The sequence below is a fragment of the Myotis yumanensis genome, unplaced genomic scaffold (assembly GCF_028538775.1).
Source record: "Myotis yumanensis isolate MYYU_CA2020_CCGP unplaced genomic scaffold, mMyoYum1.0.hap1 SCAF_7, whole genome shotgun sequence".
NCBI lineage: Eukaryota > Metazoa > Chordata > Mammalia > Chiroptera > Vespertilionidae > Myotis > Myotis yumanensis.
The window spans coordinates 38641530-38667878 of NW_027223758.1; the positions used below are offsets into that span (position 1 = coordinate 38641530).

The window sequence follows — 26349 nt, forward strand, 5'->3', positions numbered from 1 at the left end:
GTCCTAGGTTTCAGACTCGGCACTGCTACGTGATCTTCAAGATTCTTAGTTTCTTCATCTTTATAATGGGGGCGATGGAGTCCTTTGCATTGGGAGCGGGGCTCAGATGAATGAATGAATGAAAAAACGCTTTTGTAGAATCCATGACACTTCTGTGTGGGAAGGAAGCGATTAGTAAATCAATTCGGAAAAACAAACAACAGCAACAAAACCGGCCATTTCCTGTAGTGAATGCGGGCCCCAGAAGCTGGTTAAAAATGGCCAGGATCTGTCTATGGTGCTGAAACAGCGCTGCGCCGCTGGTCCTGTGGGGGCTGTCAGTTGTGTTGAAACATTACTTGTAAGTGCACGACACTTCAGGAGGCTGGCTAGTTTTGAATGAACTGGATATTTGCTGGCGGCCACAGGCCCCATCCGGCGTGCTGCCCGCCATAATATTAGAAGGGAGAGTGAGAGGACAGAGTAAAGACAGAGAGGTGGAGGGGGGCTGTCCCTAGGGCTCTAACCCCATTCTCAAACTTGGGGCGCTGTCCACAATGCTATCCACAGGATACGCCAGTGATCTGGAAGGGAAAGCGGGGCATCTGCGGTGCTGAACTCCGCGAGGGCTGGTGGGGAAATCGATAGCTCTGTCCACGGTGCTGAATTCTCGCGTCTAAGAGCCAGCCGAGGCGCAGTCCAGTCCGTGAGGCCTAAAGAGGCTGGTTGCCGGGTTGGCGCTGTCCTCTCCGTGGTGCTGAAACCTCAGCAGAGCCGCCTGGAAAAGGACAAAGGATGAGAGAAGGAGGGACCTACCTGGGCGTCAGCGACCTCGCCCCAGAATTACTGTGGGACCTCGGAGAAGACACTTCTCTAATTTAATGTGCTTCCTCATCTTTTAGATGGGGCCATCAGTCCACCCTTGTGTCTGTACTGAAAGTCTCTCCCAACAGCCCCAGTAAACCGGTCAGGGAAGGGATCAGAGGATCTAGTTGGATTCCTGCTCTTGTTAATGAGAGTGGCTTCGCTAGCTATCCCCTCCCCCCGCCCTAATATTCCATGAGGCCAGTTGTCCTAGGAAGGGAGCCCTGGAGTCCAGAAGGGAGTGATCCAATCCACTGCACTGAGTCCAGCAACTCTGTTAGAAGGAGCCCCAGCAGCTAGCCTACCTCACTCCCATTATACAGACACGAAAACTGAGTCCCAGGGAGGGGAACAACAACAATAATAACTATTGAGCTCCTACCATGACGGTGGCATTATGCTAAGTGCTTTAGACACACGTTTTCATAAATCCTCACCACGACCTCTGGAGGTAGCTATTATTTCCATGTCTCAGATGAAGACCAAGAGATTCAGACAGGGGTGGACTCCTGGACATGATGACACAGGATTCCAAAGGCTGCGGCAGGACTATAACCAGGTCTCTTGGGCACTAGCCCTGATTTCTACCCTCCTCATTGTCACCTCCACCCCGACCTGCCCCCCTGACCCAGCACCGTCCTGCTAGCAAAGTTGAAGAGTCCCTCTCTGCGCGCTGGGTCTGGCGGCAGGTGGATTGGTTTCCTTTCTTATCCCGCTGGGTAGTATTTCTGCTTCTGAAGCCAGTGGTTTTATGTTTTGAGGGAACCAGGTCCCTGGGGTGGCTTCCTCCACCCCATCCCGCCCCCTACCTGTGCTCTCCGGCGGGGAAGTTGAGGGTACCGCTTTAAAAATTCCAGCCTGGGCAAAACTTTGATGATAAATCAAGCGGCAGATCCCTCCGCCACCGCCTCCTCGGGGCGGGAGGGAGGAGTGGGAAGGAGGGGGTGCGGCGGCAAGCCGCGCACAGTGGCCTTCCGCGGAAGGGAAGAGTCCCGCAGTCTGAGGCGGCCGGTTGGGCGTGCGCTCGCTACCAGCAGCTGGGGCTGGGCCGGAGCCCGGCGAGGGCTGGAGCCGGGTCGGGCCGGGTTCAGCGGGCAAGGGGCAGAGGTTGCAGCCGGGCAGCCAGGCCGCATCCGGCAGGGGACGGCGGGCGCAGGGTCTGCGGTCTCCTGAGCCCCGATGTGAGGCGGCGGCGCCCCTGGCCCGAGCGCGCACCATGGGAGCCCCGCTTGCGGTGGCGCTGGGCGCCCTCCACTACCTGGCACTTTTCCTGCAACTCGGCGGCGCCACGCGGCCCGCCGGCCACGCGCCCTGGGACAACCACGTCTCCGGCCACGGTGAGTTCGTCGCCGCCCCCGCGGACTTCCCCCACCAAATCCCACCCTGGCTGCGCGCTCCAACTTGGCGCTCCCCAGGCTCGAACCCGCACTCCCCGTGGCGGGAGTCCCGAGGCGCCCTCTGCCGGGTCCACGGACCTGCCCCCACCCCTACCCCCACCCCGCACTCTGGCCACCCCGTGCGCACCCGGGATCCGGCTCTTGCGGAGAGCCCCTTCCTCTCCCCCCGCCCCCCAAACACACACCCACTCTCGCTGATACACACACCTCCACGATCTCCACGATTCACAGCCACGGGTACGCTAAGAGCCACACTCACTGCTTTCTCACACTCACAACACCTACCCTCACACATCTCCAGACACCTTCTCAGTTCCCCTCCTCACTCATAAGCACTCACACTTATGCCCACTACACACACACACACACCCATCAGACACTGTGCTGTTGGGCTCACACCCTGCCAGCTGGCATTCGGGCTCACACACTCTGCCCAACTCTTGCCTGCCCGCCCGCAGACATACTGGCAAATACACATACACACTTGTGAACACACTTTGCTCACCCACCTCTCCCTGCCCATCTGCCTTTCCCCTTTGTGGGTTTAACCCCACAGCTGCCCTTGTCCCCTCCCTCTCTGCACTTGTCCCTTATGCCCTGGGAAATGGGGGGGGGGGGGGGCGGGGCGGGTGAGACTCTGCCTCTAGAGCACTGGAGCCTGGGCTGCATCTGCCCCTGTGGAGTGGGTGCATCCCAGGGACGGAGGCTTGGTGGGAGCCCCTCGAAGACACTGGAATAGTTGGGATCGCTGCTTCCAGCCAAAGGCATAGAAGAGGAAAAAGGATACCAGGTGTTTTTGTCTGCCTCTGGGGGTGGGCAGGAAACCCCTGCCATCCCTCTATAGGGTACCACGACTCACCATTATCCTCTGCCTCGGTGGACTGAAATGTGGGAAATCTCAACTCCAGCCGTGGGAGCTGGGAGCAAGCATTCCCAGCACTAGTTACCTAAGTGTCAGAGCTCTTTCTAGCCCCAGAGGAATCCAAGTTGGCAGCAGAGTTAGATCATCTAAGGCAGCAGCTGTGGGGGCCCCTGTCCCCTGTGAGCCAGGCTGTTGTATGTGTGTGTGGGGGGGGGGGGGAGACCAGGGTGCAGGTAAAATGGAGACCCTTCCTCCATCCACTCCTTCCCTGCAGAGGCCCCCAATCTGGCGGGGGAAGCTGCAACACCAGTGCTGGGCACTGTATGCACAGGGCTGGGGGGAGGTTTGCACAAAAGGCAGCGAACTGGGTGATTTATTCTTATGGGAAAGAGTAAGCTCTGGGACAGGGGTGGGGACGTGGGGGTGGGGATAGGTGATGAGAGACGCTTTGGCTGGACTGGGGTGTGACGGATGAGTGGGATTCTCCAGAGGGTGCGGGGGCTTCCCAAGCTCTTCTGGGGGTCTCTCTTTTTGACAGCTCTGACTCCCTGCACCCTCTCTGCCTTAGCACGTTTGACAGTGACTGCTGTGTGTGTCATTTGTGCACCCTTCACATCCCTCATCTAATTTCTACCGATCTGTTTGGAGCAGCGGTAAATAGGAGAACGGTTATTCTAATCCTCAATTACAGATGGAGAAGCCAAGGCTCAGAGAGGAGATGGGACCTGCCCAAGGTCACACAGTGAATGAGTGGCTGAGCTGGGACCGGCCCCAGGGTCTGCCGGAAAAGACAGCGCTTTTTCCAGGACATCCATCTCCCTGTCAGATTCCCTCCCATTCAAGGGAACCTGGGAATTCCTCCTTCCGCTCCCCTCCTTGCTCCGCTCATTTCCTTGGCAAGGTTGAAACTTCCTCTGGGAGGGTTTTCCAAGGAAGGGCTTTCCTGAGTTTGCAGTCCCGAGAGATAGGAGGACCGGGGCTCTGAGGGTTATGGTCACCTGTCCCTGGAGCACCAGACCCCAAGGATCTGGGTGCCACTCTCACTCCTGAGTTCAGGAGGCGGTCCTCTGTAGGGAAGCGGGATTTGTCCTTTGTGTGGCACTTTCCACCTGACCACTGGTGCCAGGTGTGCTTAGGGGCACAGCTCTGTCCACCAGCTGTAATGTCCCTCTAAACCCTGGAAAGGTCAGCTACGTGGCCCAGAGGAGGGGGGCTGCGGGGGCTAGATGGCAGCGGACTTTTCTCACCCACTGCCGATGTGGCTCTGGGCAAGTGAGTCACCCCTTCGGGGCTTCTTTTGTCCCTCAAGAAACGAGGAAGCCAGGCAACTCTGCAGGGGCCAGACTGCCTTTCCCCAGCATCGCAAGGTTCAAAGTCACCAAGGAGTGGCTGACGAGGAGCCCACACGGCTGCCCCTCTGCGGGGCCAAGCGCCCGCCGCCATAGGAAGGGTTTGGAGCCACTCACTTAATCACAAAAAGAAACTGTTATTAATGATAGTGAGACGCGGTGAATAAGTGGGTCATGTCTAATAAGCCATTTGTGTTCAGGAGGAGAATACCAATTTGATAAAAGCTGTGTGTGCTGAAAAAGCCCAGAAATTGCTGTTTAGCAGATTGGAGCCTGATCGTTTCATTATTCCTGGGCTCCGCATGTCCGGAGCTGATTCAGGAAATGTGGCCGGGTTAGGAAGGTGTCTCCATGTCTGGTGTGGGGGTGGAGGCCGCAAGCAGGGGCTCCTGGGGAGAGGCCCACTGACTCCGACTGCTTGCTGGCTGCTTACCTCTCCAGCTCAATCTGAGCCGAGCCCGGCAGCCCAGCTAACGCCTTCTGCCTGCCCGACCGAGGGCTTGTCAGAGGGAGAGCCTGTGGTCAGATGGGTCCTCAAGGACATCTGTCTGCTTCCCATCGCCTTGTTACCTCCCTTCAGCCCACTTCACAGAGAGCTTTTTAAAGGCATGAAGAATGAATTGGGGAATGAATGGTTATGCCTTTTAGGGAAGCATCAGGACTTTGGAGGCTGGGGTGGTACCGTCAGTGTCTGCTCAGTAAATAGCAGCTATCTTGATTTTTCCTTATCAAAGAGGGTTAGATCACTGCCATGAGCACAGTAGGAGTGGGAGGAAAGGGAACTAACATTTATGAAACCCCTACTGTATGCTAGGTGCTGCCACATCCTGCCAGTGTTAACTCACTGATGCTGACATTATTCACGGAAGGCTGGTGTTGGGCATAAGAGGATCTTGAGGTTCAGAGAGGACCAATGACTTGCCCAAGGTCGCTGAGTCTGTACAGGGAGCTGGAGGGCTGTGCCTAGAATAAAGGTGTGCCTGGCAGTTCTGGGCCTGCCTGCTTCAGGACAGCCGTGAGGTGGGCTTGGCAGGTCATGTGACAAGACTTGATCCCCAGCACAGTTCCTACCAAGCATACCCGCTTCCAGCTCCCTAGAGGACTCGTAAGGCAGTGGGCTCCACCAAGAGGAACCAGCTGCTCAGAAAGATGGCAGGATCTTGCTGAGGCCACGGGCAAGTTAGAGTCAGCTGGGCTGGACTCCTCCAGTAACCTTCCAGAACTTGCCCAAGGGAGGGGCCCGGAAGGGGGTCTTTGTGCGGATCTTTGCAGACCCCCTGCCTTGGAATAAAGAGAGTTTATTAAATGCAGATCCAGGGTTTCCCCAGACCCATTGGCCAAAATGATCGTTTATGGAACCCTGGAACCTGCATTTTAATAAACTTCCCAGATGATTCTCCTGCAGCCTGGAGTTTGGGAGCCATTGCCTTAAGTATTCACACATAGGGGCAGGAAATTGCCGGGTGCCAGGAGCTGCTGGTTCGGTCTGGTTTTGCAAGAGAGGGAGAGGTCCAGGCTGGAGTAGGTATGTGGACCCTGAGAGGAGCCCCAGGGAGCCTTATACTGCAACAAACATCCATCCTTCCACCCTGCCCTGCCACACGCACACACACACACACACACACACACACACACACACACACCTAGGCCAGCACCTTCAATTATTAATGCACCCCAATGCAGACAAAGATCCTGACTTGGCCGGGCACTTTGTCCACTGAGTGATTCACTGTCCTGAGGTTCTCTCTGTTGCCAGGAGGGAGTAGTGGGGCGCTGGGGGAGGGGTGGAAGCCATTGGGCCATTTGGCAAACAGCCTGTGTACTGAAAAATGACTGGCTTTCTCGTGTTCCTCGAGAACTGTTGGTATCTCGCCGTCAATAAGCTGGCTAGTTTGGTGGCTGGGAGATGGAGAAAATTGAATACTGTCTTCCGAAGGTTATGATGTTAAAAATGTGTCCGCCGTTGTCTTGGGTGTTAGTGATTATTCTATCAATTACGCCCGTAAACACTCTGCCTTGGGCTGAGGGTTTCCTGGCGTCCTGTGGGAATTGGCCCTCACAAGTGGTTTTCCCCAAGTCCTTCACACCAATTGGCTTTGACACCTTGCCTATCAGCGGCTCCTGCAGCCTTTCCCCAAGCAAGGGGAACTACGGGCGGCCAGCAGGATGGGGAATTCAGCTCATCACCATGGTGACAGCAGGGGTGTTGGGGAAATCTCCCACAAAGGGACAAGGTCAGGGTTGAGAGTGATCCCTTCCAACCCACCAGCTGCCAGGGCAGGAGATGGAGCACTTGGAATGAATCACCAAGGCTCAGACCCAGTCAGCAAGGCCCCTTGAACCATCTTCCTCAACCCCTTTCACAGAGGGGAAGACCGAGGCCATGGGCAAGAGAGCATTTCCCCGAAATTTCCTGGGAGGTATTTGACTTTTGGAATCACCTTATCCAAGTCTGTACAAATAGGGAGAGAAATACATGGAAGCAAATGTTTGAGTGTCATGGGAGGGCCTTAAATGGCCTCATCTCATTTGATCCTCAGAAGAAACCTAAGAGGGGGGGGGGGAGCTTTCCCTGGAGGGGAGGTTGAAAGGCTTGCCCGAGGTCATGCACGTAGCAAGTGTAGGAACCTGGATCTGAACCCAGGAATGTGGCTCCAGAGTACGTGCTCACTGTGCTGTTGAGGCCCCCAGAGAGAAGGAGGGAGAGGTGGAAGGACCAGGGACCGTGGTGACCCCATTCTGCACTGGGTGTGGGAGGGGAGCAGCAGCGGCAAACCTAGACCCAAACCCTGCCTCAGTGACCTTATAGCTGCCCTGGAGGCTGAGAAAATCAAATGGGGGCGGGGGGGGGGGGGGAGGGAGCGTAAGTGCCCACAGGAGGGTGGGTGTTGGAAAGAGGGGCAAGGTGGTGGCATGAAGCAAGCCCACCTCCAGGTGCTTGGCCATGACTTTGAACTTTAGGGACCAAAGCAGTTATTGATGGGATTATGGCAAGGGTGAGCCTCAAAGGGAATTGAATCTGGGCCAGAATCTGGGCCCTCTCACCCTCCTGCCCCCGCATTGTAATGACTGGGGGCTCCAAGGCAGGGACAAGTCAAGAGTCCCTCGTGTCCTGGCACCCACTACAATGCCCAGCACAGGGAGGTGGCAGGGGAGTGAACAGATGGCAAGAAGCACAAGGCAGAGGTCGGAGGTCAGAATTCCTAAACTTTTGCTCATTCCAAGTTAATACACGTCATTTTAATTTCATAAGGAATCCAGGTTTTTTCGTAGAAGAATCACAAGATTGGAACCCTTCCTCATCCTACTGCTCATGGCAAGGACACCCTGGGGTGGGTAAGGCTGGTTTCACCTTGTGGTTGGCAGAGCCAGGCCCTGCCCCCTGGGGTGCACGAGATGCTACAGCCTGGCGGGGAAGGGGGTTTCAGGGTGTGTCCTCCGCGCCCAGACCCTGATGAGACTCTCCCATCCGCAAAAGGGTGGCGGTCTCACCAGGGGAGAAATCCAGCTCTCTGCGAGCCCGAGTTGAAACCCTTCTTCAGGTCCCCCAGGGACCCTCGGTGAGACGGGGCCCTACCGGAGAGACGATTTTAGGCAGAATCCAGACACACCTCTTCTGTTGTAATAGTTATGCATCTATTTTAATGTAGATTAGAAAAGTATAAGCAGCACATCAAAGCTGTGATTTCACGGATATGATTGCTTAGAATGGCAGTAACGGGGATGTTAAAAAATAGTGGGTTAGTTTATAGGAAAACATTAAGGTCATAAGGGGTGGTACACAGGCACGTCACGTGTGGGAATGACAGGACTGCGGATGTGCTGGCCCACAGGCCACCCCTCCCACCTCATGCTCCCTCCTTCTCATACTGGGAACCACTGGTCGACCAGGGGCTGCTGCCATGAATTGGAAGTTTAATCATTCATTCATTCACTCATTCACTCAACAAATACTGACTGAGCGCCTGCCATGTACCAGGCTCGGTAAGCCACTGGAGACATACCAGTGAAGAAGACAGATACGTTTCTTCCTCAACTAAACCTGTAAAAATATACGCATAAATTGTGCTAAGTAGCAGAGATGAAGCTCAACCTGGAGAAGGGCACTCGCCCCCGGGCAGTGAGGGTATTCAGTAGTGAGCTGCTCATCACAGAGCGCATGCATGCTGGACCCCACCAGTAGTTATTAGTTGGAGATGTTACAGGGGGGATTCCTGCTTTATTTCCCAAAGGAGCCAAAACTGGTGAAGTGGGCAGAAGCCGGAACACAGTGAGAGCTTAATAGGGCTCTGTCTGCCACACAGCAACTCAGTGATGGTGCTGGGAGAAGGCCCACGTGGGTGGAGGATGCCTGGCCTCACACAAGGGAGGTGGCAGGGGTGGGGCCCTTGCTGTCCCCTGTCTTCAGGCGTGGGGACAGTGACTCTTTTGTGACGTCACTTCAGCTCCGAGGTAAAGTGCTAGAGTTGAGGCAGGGGAATGGGCCCTGGGTTTTTATCCACCCTCCCCTGCTCTACCTTCTGGGTGGCTGGCAGGTCCTTGCCCCTCCCTGGGCCTCAGTTTCCCCACCTGAACCGTGCTGAGTTCGCCCAAGCTCAGAGTACCTAGAATTCTTCCAAGCCTTGTCCTTTGTCCTCCAATCAGCAGGTGAGGATGGGGCCGGTGGCGGAATTCCATCCGGCACTTGGTGTTCAGCTTTCAGTGTTCCTCGGGGGTCTGTGAACTGAAGTACCAGCCAGCACTCATCCAGCATGCTCTGTGCCTACCCCTTCCCGTCCCCCCTCTCATGTAATCCCCATCGGCCCTAGGAGGAGGGCACTCCCATTCTACAGAGGAGGGCACTGAGGCTTCCGGGGGTGATGCCACTTGCCTGAGGGCACACAGATGTTGAATGGCAAAGCCAGGCTTGAGCCCAGCTTGTGGGACTGCAGAGCTATAGCTCTCGGCCGCTCATCTGTCCGCTCCTGGCTGCCAAGCAGGTGGGTGTGAGGGCAGGTGCTTTGTTCCGGAGCGCGCTCTGGCTTCATGGGGGTCCTCTCAGGGTTCACAATCCAACATGCTGGGAAGGCCTGGGCCTGCCTGAAAGAGCAAGGGTCTGAGAGTCTGGGCTCCTAGGTCTAAGTCCGGCACAGTGGGTGGGGAGCGGTGGGACCCGGGGGGGTGCATGTGACCCTGGGTGCACCTGCCTGGTATTCTAGGAGGGGCTGGCGTTTCTGTCTGAGCGAATGTGTGGAGTGAGTGTGTTTGGGTGGGAAGGACCCTGGGTGGTCCTTTAGCGTCCTGGCCAGGCTGGTTTCCTATGCCCAGTAGCCTTTGCTTCAATGCCAGCCTCTCTGCCCTGCCCCCCCCGCCCCCCCCCCCCCCCCGAAAGCTGTTACCCTTGGGACAGAGCATAGAGGCTCTGGGAGCATCTGGAGCTGGGAGAGGGGGCCTCACTCAGAGCTATCAATTAGGGGGGCTGACAGTGCCCATCTGTGGCAAATGCTCTGCTGTCCCTCGTTCTCTGGATCTCTCTCCCATGGTTTGTCTCTATCTTTATCTGGGTCTCTCTCTTTCTCTCTCTCTCTCTCTCTCTTCCTCTTTTGCTCTCTATCTTTGTCTTTCAGTCTCTCTCCATCTTTCTTTGTTCCTTTCTCGGTGTCTGCTGTATCCATTTCCCTCCCTCTTCTCACCTCTGTCCTCCCTTTCTCTGCCTCTCTGCGCGCGCACACACACACACACACACACACACGCACGCACACGTGCACACACACACACACACCTCTCTTCAGATGACCTCTCGGATTATACACACATATATTCTGTATATCATAATGACTTCCACACGGACAAGGCACTCAAGAAATGTCAGTTGAATGAATGAAGGGAATAGAAGAATGAACGACCAAATGATGAAGCTACAAGGGACACCGGAACTCGTGTGGACTAGTGGTTCCGAACTATTTTGGAGAACACAACCCTCTTGACAATCTGATGAAAACTGGATCTTTTCCTCAGAAAAAAATACCACATTGTTTGCCGAGGGTTTGTGGAGGTGCCAAAGCCCACCCGTGGTCCTCAGGAGAAGCAGCCTTCATTTCACCAGGGGGGGAAACTGAGGCCCAGAGAGGAGCCAGGGCTGGCCCCAAGACACAGGGCAAGTGTGCAGCAGGGCCAGGCGTGGACCTGGAACCTTCCCCTCCCCCACAGTCCTCTCGCGTGACCGGGGGCAGCCCCTGGAATGAAACCTCATTCACTTTCCCCAGCAAGCCCTTGGTTAATGAGTGTCTTCAGGGGGTGGGTATAGGGGAGAGACTATGGAGGACAGAAAACCAGAGATGAGAGCCCAGAAAATGCAAGGGAAGGTGAGTCACCCCAAAGGAGGTCTCTGCAGGTTTCCAGTGAGAGTGGTTGCTGTGTCCTGGTGCAGTTAGGGAAGACTTCCTGAGGGAGGTGGTCTCTTTCTCAGCCAGTGTCCAGGGACCTCCAGGGCTGAGAGCCTGGCCTGACTGCCTGGGTCTGGCAGGGGCCTCATTTGGAGAATCGTGTGTATCTGGCAAAGCAGACCACAGTGCTTGGTCTTGATCTCCAGGGCAGGGGAAGCCTCAGAAGATTCCTAAGTGGGGAGGGAAAAGGTGTGGCTGGTGTTTGGGTGGGTATGGCCGTGCAAGTGGGGAGTGGCAAGGGACTTGGAGGCCGGAGCGGCTGACGGAGGAGGAGCTGCGGAAGGGGCTGAGTTTGTGGGCTCAGGATGCTGGGCTGGCCGCAGTGTCCAGGGGATGATGGGAACGTGGGTGTGTAGCGTGCGTGCCTGGGTGTATGAGTACGCTGGTGTTCTGCCTAGGGCTTGAGCACACCCAGCTCCTTCCTCCTCATGGCCCTTTCCCGAGCATTTCCTCCCCTGGCAGCCTCTTTTCCGACCTCTCCTGCCTTCTAACTCTCTCCTTCATGCTTCATGTAGCTCCTCAGAGAGGCCCATGACCTCCTGTCAGAGCCTCATCCTCACCACCCCTTGAGGCACCCCAGGCGTCCATCAACGTACCCATCTTGCAGAGGGGAAACTGAGGCCTAGAGATTTGCAGCGGGCCAGGGGCCCCACACCTCGTTCGGAGCAAGGGGGCAAAGCCCAAACTTTGTTTTCTCCCAGCCTGGCATATTAAGGGTGTCTCTTGGAGTTGGGGGTCTTGATTGACCCCCCTTTCTTAGAACCCTCAGGCTTGGTTCCCCGCTGAGGGCAGGGAAGGCAAGAGCAGGGGACAGAGTGTCTGTTTTGCTTTGTGAGGTTTTAAAAAAATTATTTCCAGCCTCGGAGGCGGCAGCAATTACGGCCAGCTCACAGGGGAGCTGTTTGCTGGCTGTCATCGGCCAGAGAAAGGGTCTCTAATGGAGGCCGGCGGCCAGAGCGCATGGCAGTGGAAATAGCGCTCAAAACGAAGCAGCACTAATGGTCCCAGGCAGGCAGAGGCAAGGGAGGGGGAGGGCAGGCTGGCTGTCAGCTGACAGGAGGCAGAGGGAGCAGGGGCTCTGAGACGCACCAGCTGGTCTCTTTATGCCCCTAGAGACGCAGGAGCGGTCCCCGAACTCCAGCTCGGTGCTGGGTGCCCAAGCCCCACCCTGCTTCGCTGCTGCTGTTAAATCCCTTCCCAGGCAGAGGAAACAGTAAGTGCAAAGGCCTCGGGGAGGGGCAGAACCCTTCAGCTAGTTCTAGAATAGTCCTTGCATTTGAAAAGGCCAGGCTAGTCTTCTAGGTGAGGAAAGGGAGGTGGGAGCTTTGGGGACAGGGAAGCTGGAGTAAGACCTCCCAGGGAGAGGCAGCATAAATAGCAGCCTGGTCATCACCACCATGATAATGCCCCACGGAGCCCACTGTTGTGACAGACACAGGTTTGTGTGAGCCTGTTGAGTCCCCACAGCACCCATTTTACAGATGAGGAAACTGAGGCTCAGAGATTGGCCCACCACGAGAAAGTGTAGTTGGGGCTCAAATCTGGCTCAGCCTGAGCCCACATATTTACTGCTGCAACCTTGAGGTTTCCCAAGCACACCTGGGCAGGAGGGGGAGGGGCTGGGAAGGGGGTGCTGGGCTCCACCCAGGCCAGGTCGGCAGGGAAGGGCAGCATGGGCACTCTGCTCTCTGCCGGTGCCTTCCGGGAGCATCCCTGGGATCTGCCTCAGTTCTCCCCTTCTCTTGGTCTCTGCACCTGGCTTTCTGGTGCCCTCATCCCTGCCTCTCCCCTTCTGCTCTGCCCCCCCGTGGCTTCACCCAGGGTGCCTCCCCACACCTCTCACTTTCCTTTCTCCTCAGTGGATCGGGGGGTGCTCCTTTCTGGGGTTCTGGGACACCTGCTTATCCCTGTGGCTGCTGCATCCTCCTTCGCTTCCTCTGTTCACCCCCTCTCTGCCTCTGGCAGGCAGCCTGGACGAGTACATGCCTGGGCTTTGGGGTCAGACGCTCATGGGCTCCAATCCCGGCCCCCACTCAACCTCTCTGAGCCTCACTAGCCATCGGTGCAATGGGCTCAACCCACCGACTTGGCAGGATGTGCCAGTGAGGATGAGGGGAGATGCCTGTGTGCCTTCCCCCACCCCCGGATCCCTGCACATTCCCACACTTGCCTCTCTCCCTCCCAAACCCTTTTCCTCCCTGTAGCTCAGGCGTGTGGGAAGCGGAGGCGGGAATTCCGCGGGGGAAACCTGCTCAACTCCCACACTCCTGCAAGTGCCAGGATATTTTCACTCCTCAGATCTTCCTGGATTTGCAGTTCCACTGCCGTCTCCCTCCGTATGTGCCCGTGGCCTTGGGAGGCACCCAGCCCCAGGTGCCGGCCTGGCCCTCCTGGCTGTGTCAGGGCTGCCTGGCAGGGGACCCTGGCAAGTCCCCACCCTCTCTGTGTCTCAGTTTCCCCATCGGTAAGGAGAATGAGGACAGTGGCTACTTCCCAGGTTTTTTGGGGGGGATTCAGTGAGAGATTTTATTTTGTTCAAGAAACAATTCTATAAAAAGGAATGGAATATGATATGTGCCACAATGTGGATGAACCTCAAAAACATTATGCTAAGTGGAAAAAGCCAATCCCAAAAGACCATAGACTTTATGATTCCATTTATGTGAACTATCCAGCCCAGGCAACTCCGTAGAGACAGGAGGCAGGCTGGTGGTTGCCAGGGATTAGGGAGTGACCGCTTAACGGGGACGGGAGGGTGGGGGGGGGGGGGGGGGTGATGGTGGTGAAATGTTTTGGGACAGGATGGAGGGGATGGTTACACAACACTATGAATGCACTAAATGCCACTGATTCGTTATTTTAAAATGGTTAATTTTATGTTATGTGTATTTCACTTCAATTGAAACTAATTAAGAAACAATTCCATAGCATACACTCTGTGCCAGGCAGTCCACTTCATAAATCTTAACACATTTAATCCTTACAACACCCCTTCGAGGGAGCTATTATTATCCCCATTTACAGATGAGGAAATTGAGACACACCATCACCAGGTACTTAGTGCATAGTAGGTGCTCAAAAATGTTAGTTATTTTAATGGTTATTAAACTGAGCAGGGGCCCCACCTGCGTGAATGTGCCTGTGTGTGTGTGTGTGTGTGTGTGTGTGTGTGTGTGTGTCTAGATCTCAGCAGGGAGTCGTACCACCAGGTACTGAGGCTCCACTGTGTCCCAAACCCTGAAACAGGCTCTTCACGTGTATTAGTTCATTTAATCCTCAAGCCTTTCCAGTGGCTCTCAACCTTCTGGCCCTTTAAATACAGTTCCTCATGTTGTGACCCAACCATAAAATTATTTTCGTTGCTACTTCATAACTGTAATGTTGCTACTGTGATGAATCGTCATGTAAATATCTGATATGCAGGATGGTCTTAGGCGACCCCTGTGAAAGGGTCGTTCGACCGCCAAAGGGGTCGCGACCCACAGGTTGAGAACCGCTGCTTTAAGCCATGACACACGTGGGACCCAAAGCTCAGAGAAGCAGAGCAGCGCACACAAAGCCACACAGCGAGTCAGGGTGAGCTGCAGCTTGCATCCTCACCTGTAAATCCTGGGCTCCACCCACCCCGTTCCCTCTTTTTCCTCCAGGGCCCCTTCCCCCTTAAGCCCACACATCCACACTCCTGTGCACAGAGCGGGTCTGAGGACCCCCCAGGCTGCAGAAATGAACAAGACCTCCGACTGTGTGGGTCAGGAGGCCTCCGATGTGTGTGTGTGTGTGGCGGGGGGGGGGGGGGGGGGGGGGGGAGGTCGCGCCCCACTTAGAAGAGTAAACAGCTCCCACCAGGGCCAGCGTTTCTTTGATGTCTCCTATTTCATTTAAAATTCATAAATTCTGTGTTGTGCTCCGTAATATATTCATGTTTGTTTTAAGACGGAAATAATGTTCTCTCCCCGTTCGGGGGAGGGAAGTCAGTGCCTCGGGAAGTGCCACAGGGCGTCCTCCATTCGTTTCTTTGTTCCTTGTCCTGTGAGCGCTCATTCGGACCTCCTGCTCCTAACGTAGGTGTCAGTCCTCGCCACATGCAAGGTGCGGGGAACCGTGTGGGGAATCAGCCAGACGGAAGACTCGGTAGGACTGTGGTAGGTGAGTGGCTGGGAAGGCTTCCCAGTGGCCGAGGGAGCCAGAGCCGGTGATGGAGGGTAAGGGGCGGGGGGGGGGGCTGCCCGCTGGTGTCCGCCTTCAGCAGGACCTGCATCCAAACCCCTTCTCCTCGAGAAGAACGTCTCTGCTCGGTGCTGCTTTGAATTTGACACCTCATTCTCGCCTGTCTCCCTTGTTAATGAGAGAAATGGAGATGGAGGCTTGTAGCCTCCGATAAACAACCTTTCCTGGCTAGAATTTACAAACGCTGTTTGGTTTTCATCGTGTTTATTTTTACACTTACCCTCTATTTATGGCAGATGATGCTGATTTTCTGTTTATGGCAGTAATAAAAGTCTCCTTTTAAGCTGAATTTTTTCAAGTAAAAAGGGAAAGAGGCTTTGAAAATAAACATCAGGTAAATGACAGTGCAGGTGGTACAGGAATTCTGCAGAGACCGTGAGGAGGGGGGTCCCCAAAAGGTTGAACTTAGGAAGCCCTCTCTCTGGTATGTCCTTTCTTGTTCTGAGCTCCCCCTGATTGTTCAGACCCCACTCAAGTTCAAGCATGCCCCCTCCTCCGAGAAGCCTTCCCTGACTGTCCAGGCACACGTCGGCTGGCCTTGGCCCCTCCTAGCACTGCACTTTGCACAGCTATGTGACTAGTGCACACCCTGGACAACTGTACATTTATTGTCCACACAACAGTCCCTGGCGTAAGTCCCCTGTGGACTGTGGGCTCCTGGAGGGGCAGGGCCTGGTCTGAGCCTTTTGGAAGCCCAGCAGCATGGAGCCTGGCCCAGTGGGGGGTCATTCCACGAGCTTCTGCTGCATGCAGAGACCAGCGTGTCTCCACTCAGCACTGTGATTCTGTAAGCTTTTGTACAAGATACCTCCCTCTCCACTTCTGGAGAAGAGGAAATTTGTCCACTCCAAGATGAAACAACCTTTCATCGACTCACAACCCCGATTCCTCTTGCTGCAGGCAGCCTGCCAGGCCCAGGAGGGAACAAAGAGAAGGCTCAGTGCCTCCCCTGGCCCATCCCAGGGCAGTCACTCTGCTCCCATCCCTGGGGAGGAGAGGAGGGCTCTGGCTGAGGCCCGCCTTCCCAGTCTTTGGGGGTTTTCCATCTGCTTATCTAGGTCCTTCTCTAATGGGCATTTCCATCTCCTGATTTCAGGGGTGCAGTGAGGTTCACAGTGAGCTGGGTGTCATTGAACACTCCCTCTGTAACCCTTTCCCCCTGCCCTGCCTCCCACCGGGAGTTAAGGTGGCCACACACGCTTCCAGCCCCAGCACCCAGCTGCGCTGGGCACAGAGCAGGCAGGCTCTCTGGAAATGGCCCCCACAGAGCCACACTTTTTACTGCTGAAGCGGAGCAGGAGCTTAGAGAGGACTCAGGTTTTGGCTGGGAAACTTTGTGGTCCACCTTGGGGTTGAAATCTGGCTCTGTTCCTTCGTGCTGTGTGACGTCAGGCACCAACACATCCTCGCTGGGCCTTGGTCCTCCTGTGAAGTGGGGCTGACAATAAATGGAACCACGGGCCCTGGCTGGTGCGGCTCAGTTGGTTGAGTGTCGTCTCGTGCGTGCTCTGAAAAGGCCGCCGGCTCCATTCCCGGTCAGGCCACACACCCGGGGTTCATTTCGAATCCTGTTTGGGGTGCGGGAAGGAGGCAATGGATCGCTGTTTCCCTCTCACATTGATGTCTCTCTCTCCCTCCCTCTCCCTTTCTTTCTCTTAAAAAATAAATAAAACACGTTTTTAAAAATAGAGCCACCTCCTAAGGTCTTTGGGAGGATGAAGTGGGTCCCGTGTACCGTGTCTGGCACAGAGGCGGGTCTCCTTCCGCCGGCACGGGGACAGGGGACTGGCCACGCTGGCCCCCCCGGTTCTCTGAGCCTCCGTTTCTCCTCCTGGAGTAAAGGGACAGTGACCCCTGCTGGGCAGGTTGCTGCGAGGGTTTTGTGGGATGAGGCACATCAACTGTCTGGCTTGTGGGCCTCTGCTCAAAGGATGACCCACAGGGTTGATGGGGCTGGTCCATGGACCTCAAGGTTGGACAGGGTGGGGAGCTGCCAGCAAAGCAGCCACGGCCCTTTCTGCACGGCCGGCATTTGTTCATTCCCATTTCATTCTTGGTTGCACTTCACATGACAACTTTATGGGCCCTCTGGGGAGCTGCCAGCTTGCCTATCAGTTTGGCTGGGCACCCCCTCGGCTGGGCTCATGTGGGCCAAGCCAGCTTGGGCACCAATGGTCGTGAGGGCCACAAGGAGGGAGGCTGAGGAGGGGCTGTCCTGCTGGGGCCTGATCAGGTTGCCTGTGCCCGTGTGTGTGTCCCCATCCCTCCTCTTCGGAGTGCAGTCTCCCAGAAAAATAGCCTGGCAAATAGTAGGTGCCCAATAAATGTTGCATGAATGAACGACTGTATGAATGAATGATGTCTATCTTTTTTGTTTTCTTTCACTTACAGTCTCTAACTTAAGTTCTCTGGGCTTCTGTCTGACCTTTCTCACTTTCTTTCTTTTAAAAATATATTTTTTATTACTTATTTCAGAGAGAAAGGGAGAGGGAGAGATAGATACATCAATGATGAGAGAGAATCATTGATCGGCTGCCTCCGGGATTGAGCCTACAACCCGGGCATGTGCCCTGACCAGGAATCGAACCATGACTTCCTGGTTCATAGGTCGATGCTCAACCACTGAGCCATGCAGCCGGGCTATTTCTTTACTTATTCAACAAATGCCTAATAGCACCCCCTACATGCCTGATCCATGCTGGACAATGCAGGGGCCCTGTCCTGGGGAAGCTCTCAGGCTGGGGGAGACACAGACACTCAGTATCTTCCTCTAATGCATTCTAGTGGGGCAGGGAGGGGAGGACTCGGAGACGCAGGGGACACCAAGGAGGGCCTGGTCAGAGAGGTAACCAAGGGCCCGTTCTCTCGCTCTCTTCCTTTGCTTCTCTCATGCTCCAGCTCCGCCTGGGTTCCCCTGCCCAGGTGCTGCCCCCACCACCAGTCCCCCTGCTCTCACTCTGGCAGAGATTGATGGGTGGGCTGGGGTCTAATTCCTGCAGGCTTCCTGGAGGAAGCAGCCTCAAACCAGAGCTTTGAAGAATGGAGCAGCAGGGAAGACTGTGCAGAGGGAAAGGAGACTTGAGGCTGAACCAGAGGGTCTGGGATGGGGAATCTGAACTCAGAGACAGAGGGAGCTGGGGCCTGGGCTGGGACTGCCTTTGTCGGACAAACCCCTTTTTGGGGCCTACTGGTTGCTTGGGGGAGAAATGAGGAAGCAGAGGAGATACAAGACTGATGATGATAAGTCGTGAGGCCGGGTGTGAATGAAATACAGATGTTGTGTCCACTGCATAATCTAATGAGGCTACATCTAAGAAGCATCTTTAAAATCTTTCTTGGGAGAGAATTTTGAGCTAGAAGGTGAGAGAAAGCAGTGCTGTTTCTTGAGCACCTACTATGTGCGTGAGGCATATGTTGCCTTGTGTAATCCTCCCCTGCGTCCCCTCATTCTCTACTTTATGAGATAAAGAATCTGAGGCTCAGGGAGGTAGACAGGCTTGTCCGGTCACACAGCTAGTGGGTAGAGGAAACAGGATTTGAACCCAGACCTGAAGGCAAAGCCCTAGGTATTCCAGGGTCTGGAAGGTTCGGAAGAAGGTCAGGCCCCTGCTCTTGAAGGGCGGGTAAGCTCTTCCAGGTCACCCCTGCCTTTCCAGAAGCCAAACTGAGGGGCTGCACTAGGGCCACAAGCGCTTTCCTGCAGGTGATGCCCTGATAACGGGTCTGGGGGTATTAAACACTCCCCTCCCCCAATTAAAAGCAAAAAGGAAGATGTTGCATACAATCAAGCCTCCTCCTTTTCCTACAGAACCCTAATTTGCAGACAGTGGTTTTAATTGTCTTCCCAGCAAGCCCAACCCTGCTCGGGCCCTGGGGCTGGAGAACACAATTGTGTCCTCAAAAATCTATAATTACACCCGCCTCCCCAGGGACTGGCTGTGAGGAGTTACCTGGCAGGGAGGAGGGCTCAGGGACAGGAGGAAGTCAAAGAGGAGACATGGATTTTATGTCCTAAACTCAGCGGGGATGCTAATGTGGAGATTGGGGGTCTGGGTGGCTGGAGGGAGGAGGTGGGGGTGGGGGATCGGGAAGACGAGCTGCAGGAGCAAGTTCTAGAAATTATCAGCTTCCGCTCTAGAGCCCTCTAGAACTGGGTGCAAATGTAACTACCTACTCACTCTTAACCTCTCTGAGCCTCAGTCTTCCCACCTGGAAATGGGCATCATAATGATCACACCTGCTCCTTAGCATGACGGTGGGAACATGAGAAATGAGTGTAAAGCAGAGGTTCTCAACCTGTGGGTCGCGACCCCTTTGGGGGTCAAACGACCTTTTCACAGGGGTCGCCTAAGACCATCGGAAAACACATATATAATTACATATTGTTTTTGTGATTAATCACTATGCTTTAATTATGTTCAATTTGTAACAATGAAATTGGGGGTCACCACAACATGAGGAACTGTATTAAAGGGTCGCGGCATTAGGAAGGTTGAGAACCACTGGTGTAAAGGGTTTGGCTCAGTGCCTGCCACAAACCAAGGACTCTGTATTTTTTAGAGTTTGTTATTGCATCATCATCATAGAATCAGGGCGGGTCACCTACCAGTTTCTGGTGCCAACAGGATGTTTTCACTGGCAGAGTTAGGAGAGGGAGCAAGAACCTCTCGCCAGTGAGTGCTGCCACTTTCGGGGGAGGTGGGAGGAACTGGCTGCCCTTGTCAGAGTGAGGAAGCAGATGCCGAAGTGTGGAGCCTGGTGGGTGAATTTCACCTGATAATTCGGACCAGATTCTGAGGCTGATGGACCTCTGGGTCTTGGTCACAACTGCTGGTCAGATGCAGGTTCAAAACCCAGTTCTGTGAATCTTGGGCAAGTCCTGTCATCTTTCTGAGCCTGGTTTTCCTCATCTGTCGAATGGGAGTAAGTGGATTAGAGACAGTATCTGCCTGGTGCTAAGATGCTCATGAATGTTGTGCATTTTTTTTAAGGCTCTCTGGCTTTCCCTTCTTATTGCCTTGGCTCACAACACTCCCTTTCTTCTGGCCTCTGCCTCCCGTCCTTCAGGGCCCAGCTGACATGCCACCTCCTCCTCCCTCAAGCTTCCCTTCCCCCAGTAGCAGTGACCCATCCCTCAGATTGTCTGAGCTGGTGGGGTTCTCCAACCATGAATTCTAATCCCCATTGTACAGAGGAGCAAACTGAGGTTCAGAGAGGAAAGATTCTCCCAAAGTCACACAGCAAGTCTTTGGCAAAAACAGGCTCAGTTCTCCGTTCCTGGCTCCCAATCCTGCACTCGCGGTGCCTTCTCAAATACACAGCTTCTCCCTGAGTGAAGGGTCCCCCGGTGGTGGGTCCTTGGGGCGGTGCCTGGAACAGGCCTTCATGTTGCCACCGGTAAACAGGGAGACTCAGATATGCCATCCAATGCCCAGAGCCTCGGTTTCCCCACTTGTCCTGAAGACATACTGCCCCCTTCACCACTAAGGTTGGAGCCAATGGATCCTGAGGGGCCCTTCCCCACCCCACCCCACCTAGGCAGTTCCTAGGAGGGAACAGAGAGAATCTGGGACCAGAGCCCACACCCACAGCCAACTCATGTGGCCCCATGAGTTCTTGGAGCCAGACTCTCTCTCCATCTTCTGACCAAAAGCCACCCCGTGCCCACTCCTGACTCAGGACTGCCTGGGCAACACCTCCTCTAGGAAGCCTCCCCATGGCCTCAGGCTGGGTCACATGTCTCCTCTGTGCCCGCCCAGGCCTTGCGCTCAGAATAAAACAGACCCCCTCTGGCCCCACAGTCCTTCCTTCCACTTGTGTTTCTGCCCTGCTGGGTGGGGCCTCAAGGGCTGTAGTGGCAAGATGGGGCCCTGGTGGGGAGCATTGGGGTTGGGAATAACCCGGGAGGGGCCTGGGGTGCAGGCACCTGGAGAAATCTGGAAGAATTGATGAGACGGGCAGCTTCCTTCCTGGCCTCCTGGCCTCCTTGCTCACACCTTGCAACCCCGCCTCCTCTGACCCTTTGCTCCCTGCGTGAGTCTCTGGTGGTGCCACGGGCTCTGGGACAGAAGCCGGGCTCCAGTGGGGCATTCGGGGCTCTGGGCCAACTCCTTCCTCCCCCGTCTGGCCAGCTGCTGCTGCACACCCTTCGCTGACTTCTCCAGGGGCCCCACCCGCAGGCCTGGCGGCTCCCAGGTGTGCCCGTGGCCCGGTTTCTTGAGCCCCGGCTACTCCTCCCCCGTTTCTCTGCACAGCCCTGTTCACAGAGACGCCCCACGACATGACGGCGAGGATGGGCGAGGACGTGGAGATGGCCTGCTCCTTCCGCGGCAGCGGCTCCCCCTCCTACTCGCTGGAGATCCAGTGGTGGTACGTGCGGAGCCACAGGGACTGGACCGACAAGCAAGCGTGGGCCTCGAATCAGGTACTGCCGCCCAGAACCCGGCCCCGGGTGGGGTGTCTCTGACCCTCATCTCTTCTGAGGGGTCTGTCCTCTGCAGCACCCACCTCTCTCCCTCCCCCCCTACCTCACCCCTCCCCGCCCCCCCCCTCCCCCCGCCCGTTCTGAATTGGAGGCTTGGTGTCCGGCAGGAGGCAGAGCCGGGCTGAGCACTTGGGATGGGCACCACCAGAGAGCCCTCCATAGAGCACAGAGTGCAGCCACAGGCAGCTACACTTCCGTGTACAGGTGGGGAAACCGAGGCAGAGGGACAGAAGCTAGTTCCAGGTGATCTCCTGACTCACCTCCCCCCACTGCTCCGAGCTAAAGGACAGCTGTGTTGGAAAGGCCCCTGCGAACACGCAGACACTGTTGCCGAGTTCGCAGCACCATGCATGTCCCCTTCCACACACGTGCAGCACACCCCTGCGGCCGGCCTCCGTGCATGCATTGGCCTCCATGCACCGACACGTTCATATGTGCCCGCCACGGGACCAGATGCTGTGGATGTCCCTGCCCACACACCCGGGCATATACCACCCCCTGCCACGAGCCCCGCTGCCAACTGCCAGCCCCGTGATTCTATCTGAGGGTTTTCTGTGGACAACAGAGCCTGCTGTCAGCGAGGTCGGCTGGAGGAGCACTCCGCCAGAGCCACAGGAGTTGGAGGATAGTCCCCCAGTGCCCTCGCCCCTCAGCTGGGAGAGATGAAGAGGTCTGTGCTCTCTCCTGAGGTGCCCAGTGGGAGTGGGTGCTGGCTTGATGATGCACCCATTACTGACCTCCTCCCTTTCTTGTCCCCCTCACTCACTCCCCTACTGTTGTTTCCTGGGATCACCTCCTAATAAGCTACTTGCACTGAAGTCTTTGTCTTGGGGCTGCATCTGGGGGAACCAAAGCTGAAACTCTTTTATTCTCACACTTGTGTATATGCAAATAATATGCAAACACACCCTCTCTGCCCTCGCACTCCCATCTGAACACATACATTCACACACCTCCCTGTGCACACATGGGGGTGGTCACACATTCTCGCAGGTTCAGGAGAGATCTTCTCACATAGTCACAAACGCCTGTTAAACTCTGTCCTGCTCCTGGGAGTGTCGACTCCCTGCCACACAGGCTCAGAGGACTCCGGTGCTCAGAGAGGGCCCTGAGGCCGGTGCTGGTCTTTGCAGCTGAGTCCCTCCGGGCCAGCTTGCAGGGTCCCTCCGGGCCAGCTTGCAGGAAACAGCTTGCGGGCAGGGCTCCGACAGTATCTGCTGCAGACACTCTCTCATGTGTGTGACACACCTGAAAATACAACCCCTGCACAGATACAGGCACAGGTGTACAGACAGGCACACCACGCAGACTCACGTTTCTGCCTTCACACCTACCCACCCCATTTATCCCCAGATACAGTCGGTTTTACCCGGACTCACTTCCTCTTCCTGAGTGGACACAGAGCTGAGGGACCCCCAGCTCTGGATCCCAAGGTCCCCAGAGTTCACCCGCTGCTAGAATCTTAGCTGTTGTCCGAACCCCCACCCAGTGGTGCTAATGGCTTCTCTGCTTTCTCCGCCCCTCCTGCTCCCAACAGCTAAAAGCATCTCAGCAGGAAGACGCAGGGAAGGACGCCACCAAAATAAGTGTGAGTTCTGTAATGACTTCTCGCAAGGGCTCTAATGGAGGACACAGCTGTAATTTAAAAAAAATTTTTTGGTCCAGTACCGCAGGGAGCTTGGGCAAGAGGATGGAGGAGAAGAAAAACAAGGGGGAGGGGAAATGGCTCTGATCTGTTTTTTAAAAGCTGGAGATTTTTCAAGTTCATTGAATGACAGGCACAAAAAATGACAGGGGGAGAGAAGATGCATTCTCTCCTGTCGGGAACCAAGGCTGTGTGCGTCCCTGATGCTTCGTGTCTGTCTCAGCAGCATTTTTTATTTGGGGAACCAACAGGGCCTAATGAGACTGAGCTGGCTTTTTTCGGCCCATCACGACTGACAGCCGCAGCCTCTCACGGTCACTTGGTGCTCTGGCTCCTGGGGTGAGGGGGTGGGGGAGCTGTGCCGAAGGATTTGAGGACTGGCTAGGCCTTTTATGCATTGACTCATTTTATCATTGCTCCACCTCCATAGGGAAGGGCCAGCACTCACCCATTTTACAGGTGGGGCAACTGAGGCCTAGAGACTTGCTAGAGGGCATGGTGTGACTGAGCTGACTCCAGTTCTTTGTCTGTAGGCTATGCTGGAGAGAGTGACAGTTTTTGTGGTGGCGGGGCACCCAAAGAGGGGCCTGGGAGAGGCAGGCAGAATTGAGAAAGGAGGCGAAAGGGACTGAGCAGAAGGGACGGCCTGCGGATGCATGTGGCCATGAGACCAGCTGGGATTGCGCGTGGGGCAGGAGGTCATCCTGGCAGGAAGCCAGAGCCCACACCAACACACTCAGAAAATGCAGGTGCTCAGGGGTATGGGTGTGTACGCGTGGGGAGTGGCCTCCAAGTTTGTTCTTCTGCTGCTTCTTCCACAACTTTTCAAGGACTTGGGGAGCTCAGGACCCCAAAGGTGACTAGACATAGACGCTCCGAGGAGCCACAGCAGAAGTCACAGTGTCGAGCAGGCACTGGCAGGGATGGGGTGGCAGAGTGGAGGCAGGAGGCCTGGGAGGAGGCGCCCACAGCTCCTCAGACAAAAGGTGGGCAGACAGACGAGAGGGGAGGAGAGGGCCATTAAAGCATCGTTTGTGCTGTTTGCCGCAGGGCCTTTCAGAGTTGGGGTCTAGAAATTTGAGCCATTTCCAGTTTAGGGTGGATGCTGGTCCCCCCCTCTCCACGCCCGGCCCCTCACCCTCACCCTCTCTGCCAGGGGCACATCCATATGTGATGCCCCGTTTCTTGCTCAAACACCACCTGGTAAGTCCAGGCAGGTGGAGATCTCCGTATATTTATACACCCCGCTTATCGCAACTCTCTCTCCTATGATTTTGTTTGGGGTTTAAGGAGCATCTCAGGCAAAGGAGAGAATAATCTAATTGATTTTAGAGGATTGGAATTAGAGGCTGCTGGCCCCGCGTGAGGAGAATGCGAAGATGCTAATTAGATAATAAAATAAACGCGCTCAGACTGATTGTGCAGCCACTCTCCCCCCACCTTGGCCCCTGATTTCCTGCACCAGCTGGGGCCCTCGGGGTCTGGTTGGGGTCTCACAGACTGCTTCTCCTGCAGACAGCATCACACACGTGACTGCTCTTAAGTACACGGGCGTTTAGTTGGCGGCACCATCAGCAGATGCCCCTCCTTGTTTCCTGCAGTCTAGGAGAAGCTCAGACTTTTCCTGCCGCCTTCAAGGCTCTGGGCTCCCTGCTCACCCTCTGGGCTGTCTCATCTTGCTTGACCCGCTCCCCTGCCCCTCCCAACCCTGCTGCCTTTCTGCCTTCTCACAGGCCAGCCCCTGTGTGTTCCTCTCTCTTCCTTTAGCGCTGAAGTCAGGAAACCTTCCTTGTCCCTGTGACTCAGAGGGCATCTTACTTCCCCCGCTGGCTGCATTTCCGTTTGTAATGATCCATCCTGTGACTCCCCTACAGACAGTAGGGCTGAACTGTGCCTGCTTGATTCACTGTTACAGTTCCAGAGCCTAGCACAGTGCCTGGCCGGTGTGGCTTAGTTGGTTGGGCATCATCCTGTGCACCGAAAGGTTGCTGGTTCGATTTCTCATCAGGGCACATGCCAAGGTTTTGGGGGTTGGTCCCAGTCGGGGGCTGCTGCAGGAGGCAGCTAATCGATGTTACTCTCTCACATTGATGTTGCTCTCTCTCTCTCCCTCTCCCTTCCTATCTCTCTAAAAATCAATAAACTATTCTTTAAAAAAATTATCAAATGACTATTACACATACATACATAGCCTCAGTATGTGTACAGGTGATGTGAAGGACTCGTGCAGGGCTTCACTCCTTCAGGTCCAGCAGAACCCAGGCACTGTTCTGGCCCAACAGTTCCATGTCTTCTAAAAATCCCAATTTTAGTGGAATAGCTCCCGATATTTATTTATTTATTTGTTGTTGTTAATCCTCACCTGAGGATATTTTTTCCATTGATTTTCAGAGAGAGTGGAAGGGAGGAAGGCCGGGGGTGGGGGTGGGGCAGAGAGAGAGAGAGAAACATTGATGTGAGAGAGACATTAATTGGTTGCCTCCTGCAGGTGCCCCAACTGAGGCTAAGGATTGAACCTGAAACCCAGGTATGTGCCCTTGACTGGGAATTGAACCCAAGACCCTTTGGTCCCCTCTGCTATAGGCCAACATGCTAACCACAGAGTCTAACCGGCCAGGGCAATATCTCCTGATTTTTAACTATTGGGACCTAATTTGATTTTTGGAAAGATCATGGGAGCCAAACAATGCAGCCTACTGGCTGGGTAGCATTGGGGTTCTGAAGGAGGGAGTACAGTTAGCTTCCAGGGGCTTGATGGGCTCAGGGACCTGTGTGGGGGGGCATGGTAACCCTCGGAGGGTGCAGAGGGTCTGTGCTGAGCGGGGGTGGGGGGGTGGGGGGGGATTGTGAGGACACACTGGGGCCAGCACTGAAGTCCCGGGAGCTGAGTCCTGGCTCCAGCTCTGCCACCTCCCTGCGCCTCCCTTTCCCCCTCACTGATGTCCGACACCTGTATGCAAACACTGGAAACGGTAAAGTCCTATGGATATGGCCGTGCGGATGACTGTGGTTACTAGAATGGAAACAACATGAATCTGTAAATTACAGATCCCTATTCCCAGCGCACGGGGGTGGGGGCGGGGTGGAGCAGTGAAAGAGGCCCAGCTTTTCTGCAGG

At 55.3% G+C, this 26349-nt stretch overlaps 2 protein-coding genes across 2 annotated transcripts in view; both read left to right on the forward strand.

Moving 5' to 3' along the window:
• Positions 1–1815: 1815 nt before the first annotated feature.
• The window catches only part of LOC139013878 (V-set and transmembrane domain-containing protein 2-like protein), a 43708-nt gene continuing 19174 nt past the window's right edge, over positions 1816–26349 (forward strand). The window contains exon 1 of the mRNA XM_070420299.1: positions 1816–2180. Within this exon, the coding sequence (XP_070276400.1) occupies positions 2060–2180 (121 nt within the window). The 5' untranslated portion in view covers positions 1816–2059. The remainder of the gene's footprint in view (positions 2181–26349) is intronic.
• On the forward strand, positions 14955–23332 carry LOC139013879 (V-set and transmembrane domain-containing protein 2-like protein). The gene is made up of 3 exons (XM_070420300.1): positions 14955–15022; positions 21358–21527; positions 23125–23332. The coding sequence occupies exons 1-3, from the start codon at positions 14959–14961 to the stop codon at positions 23317–23319; spliced, it is 429 nt and encodes a 142-aa protein (XP_070276401.1). The 5' UTR covers positions 14955–14958; the 3' UTR covers positions 23320–23332.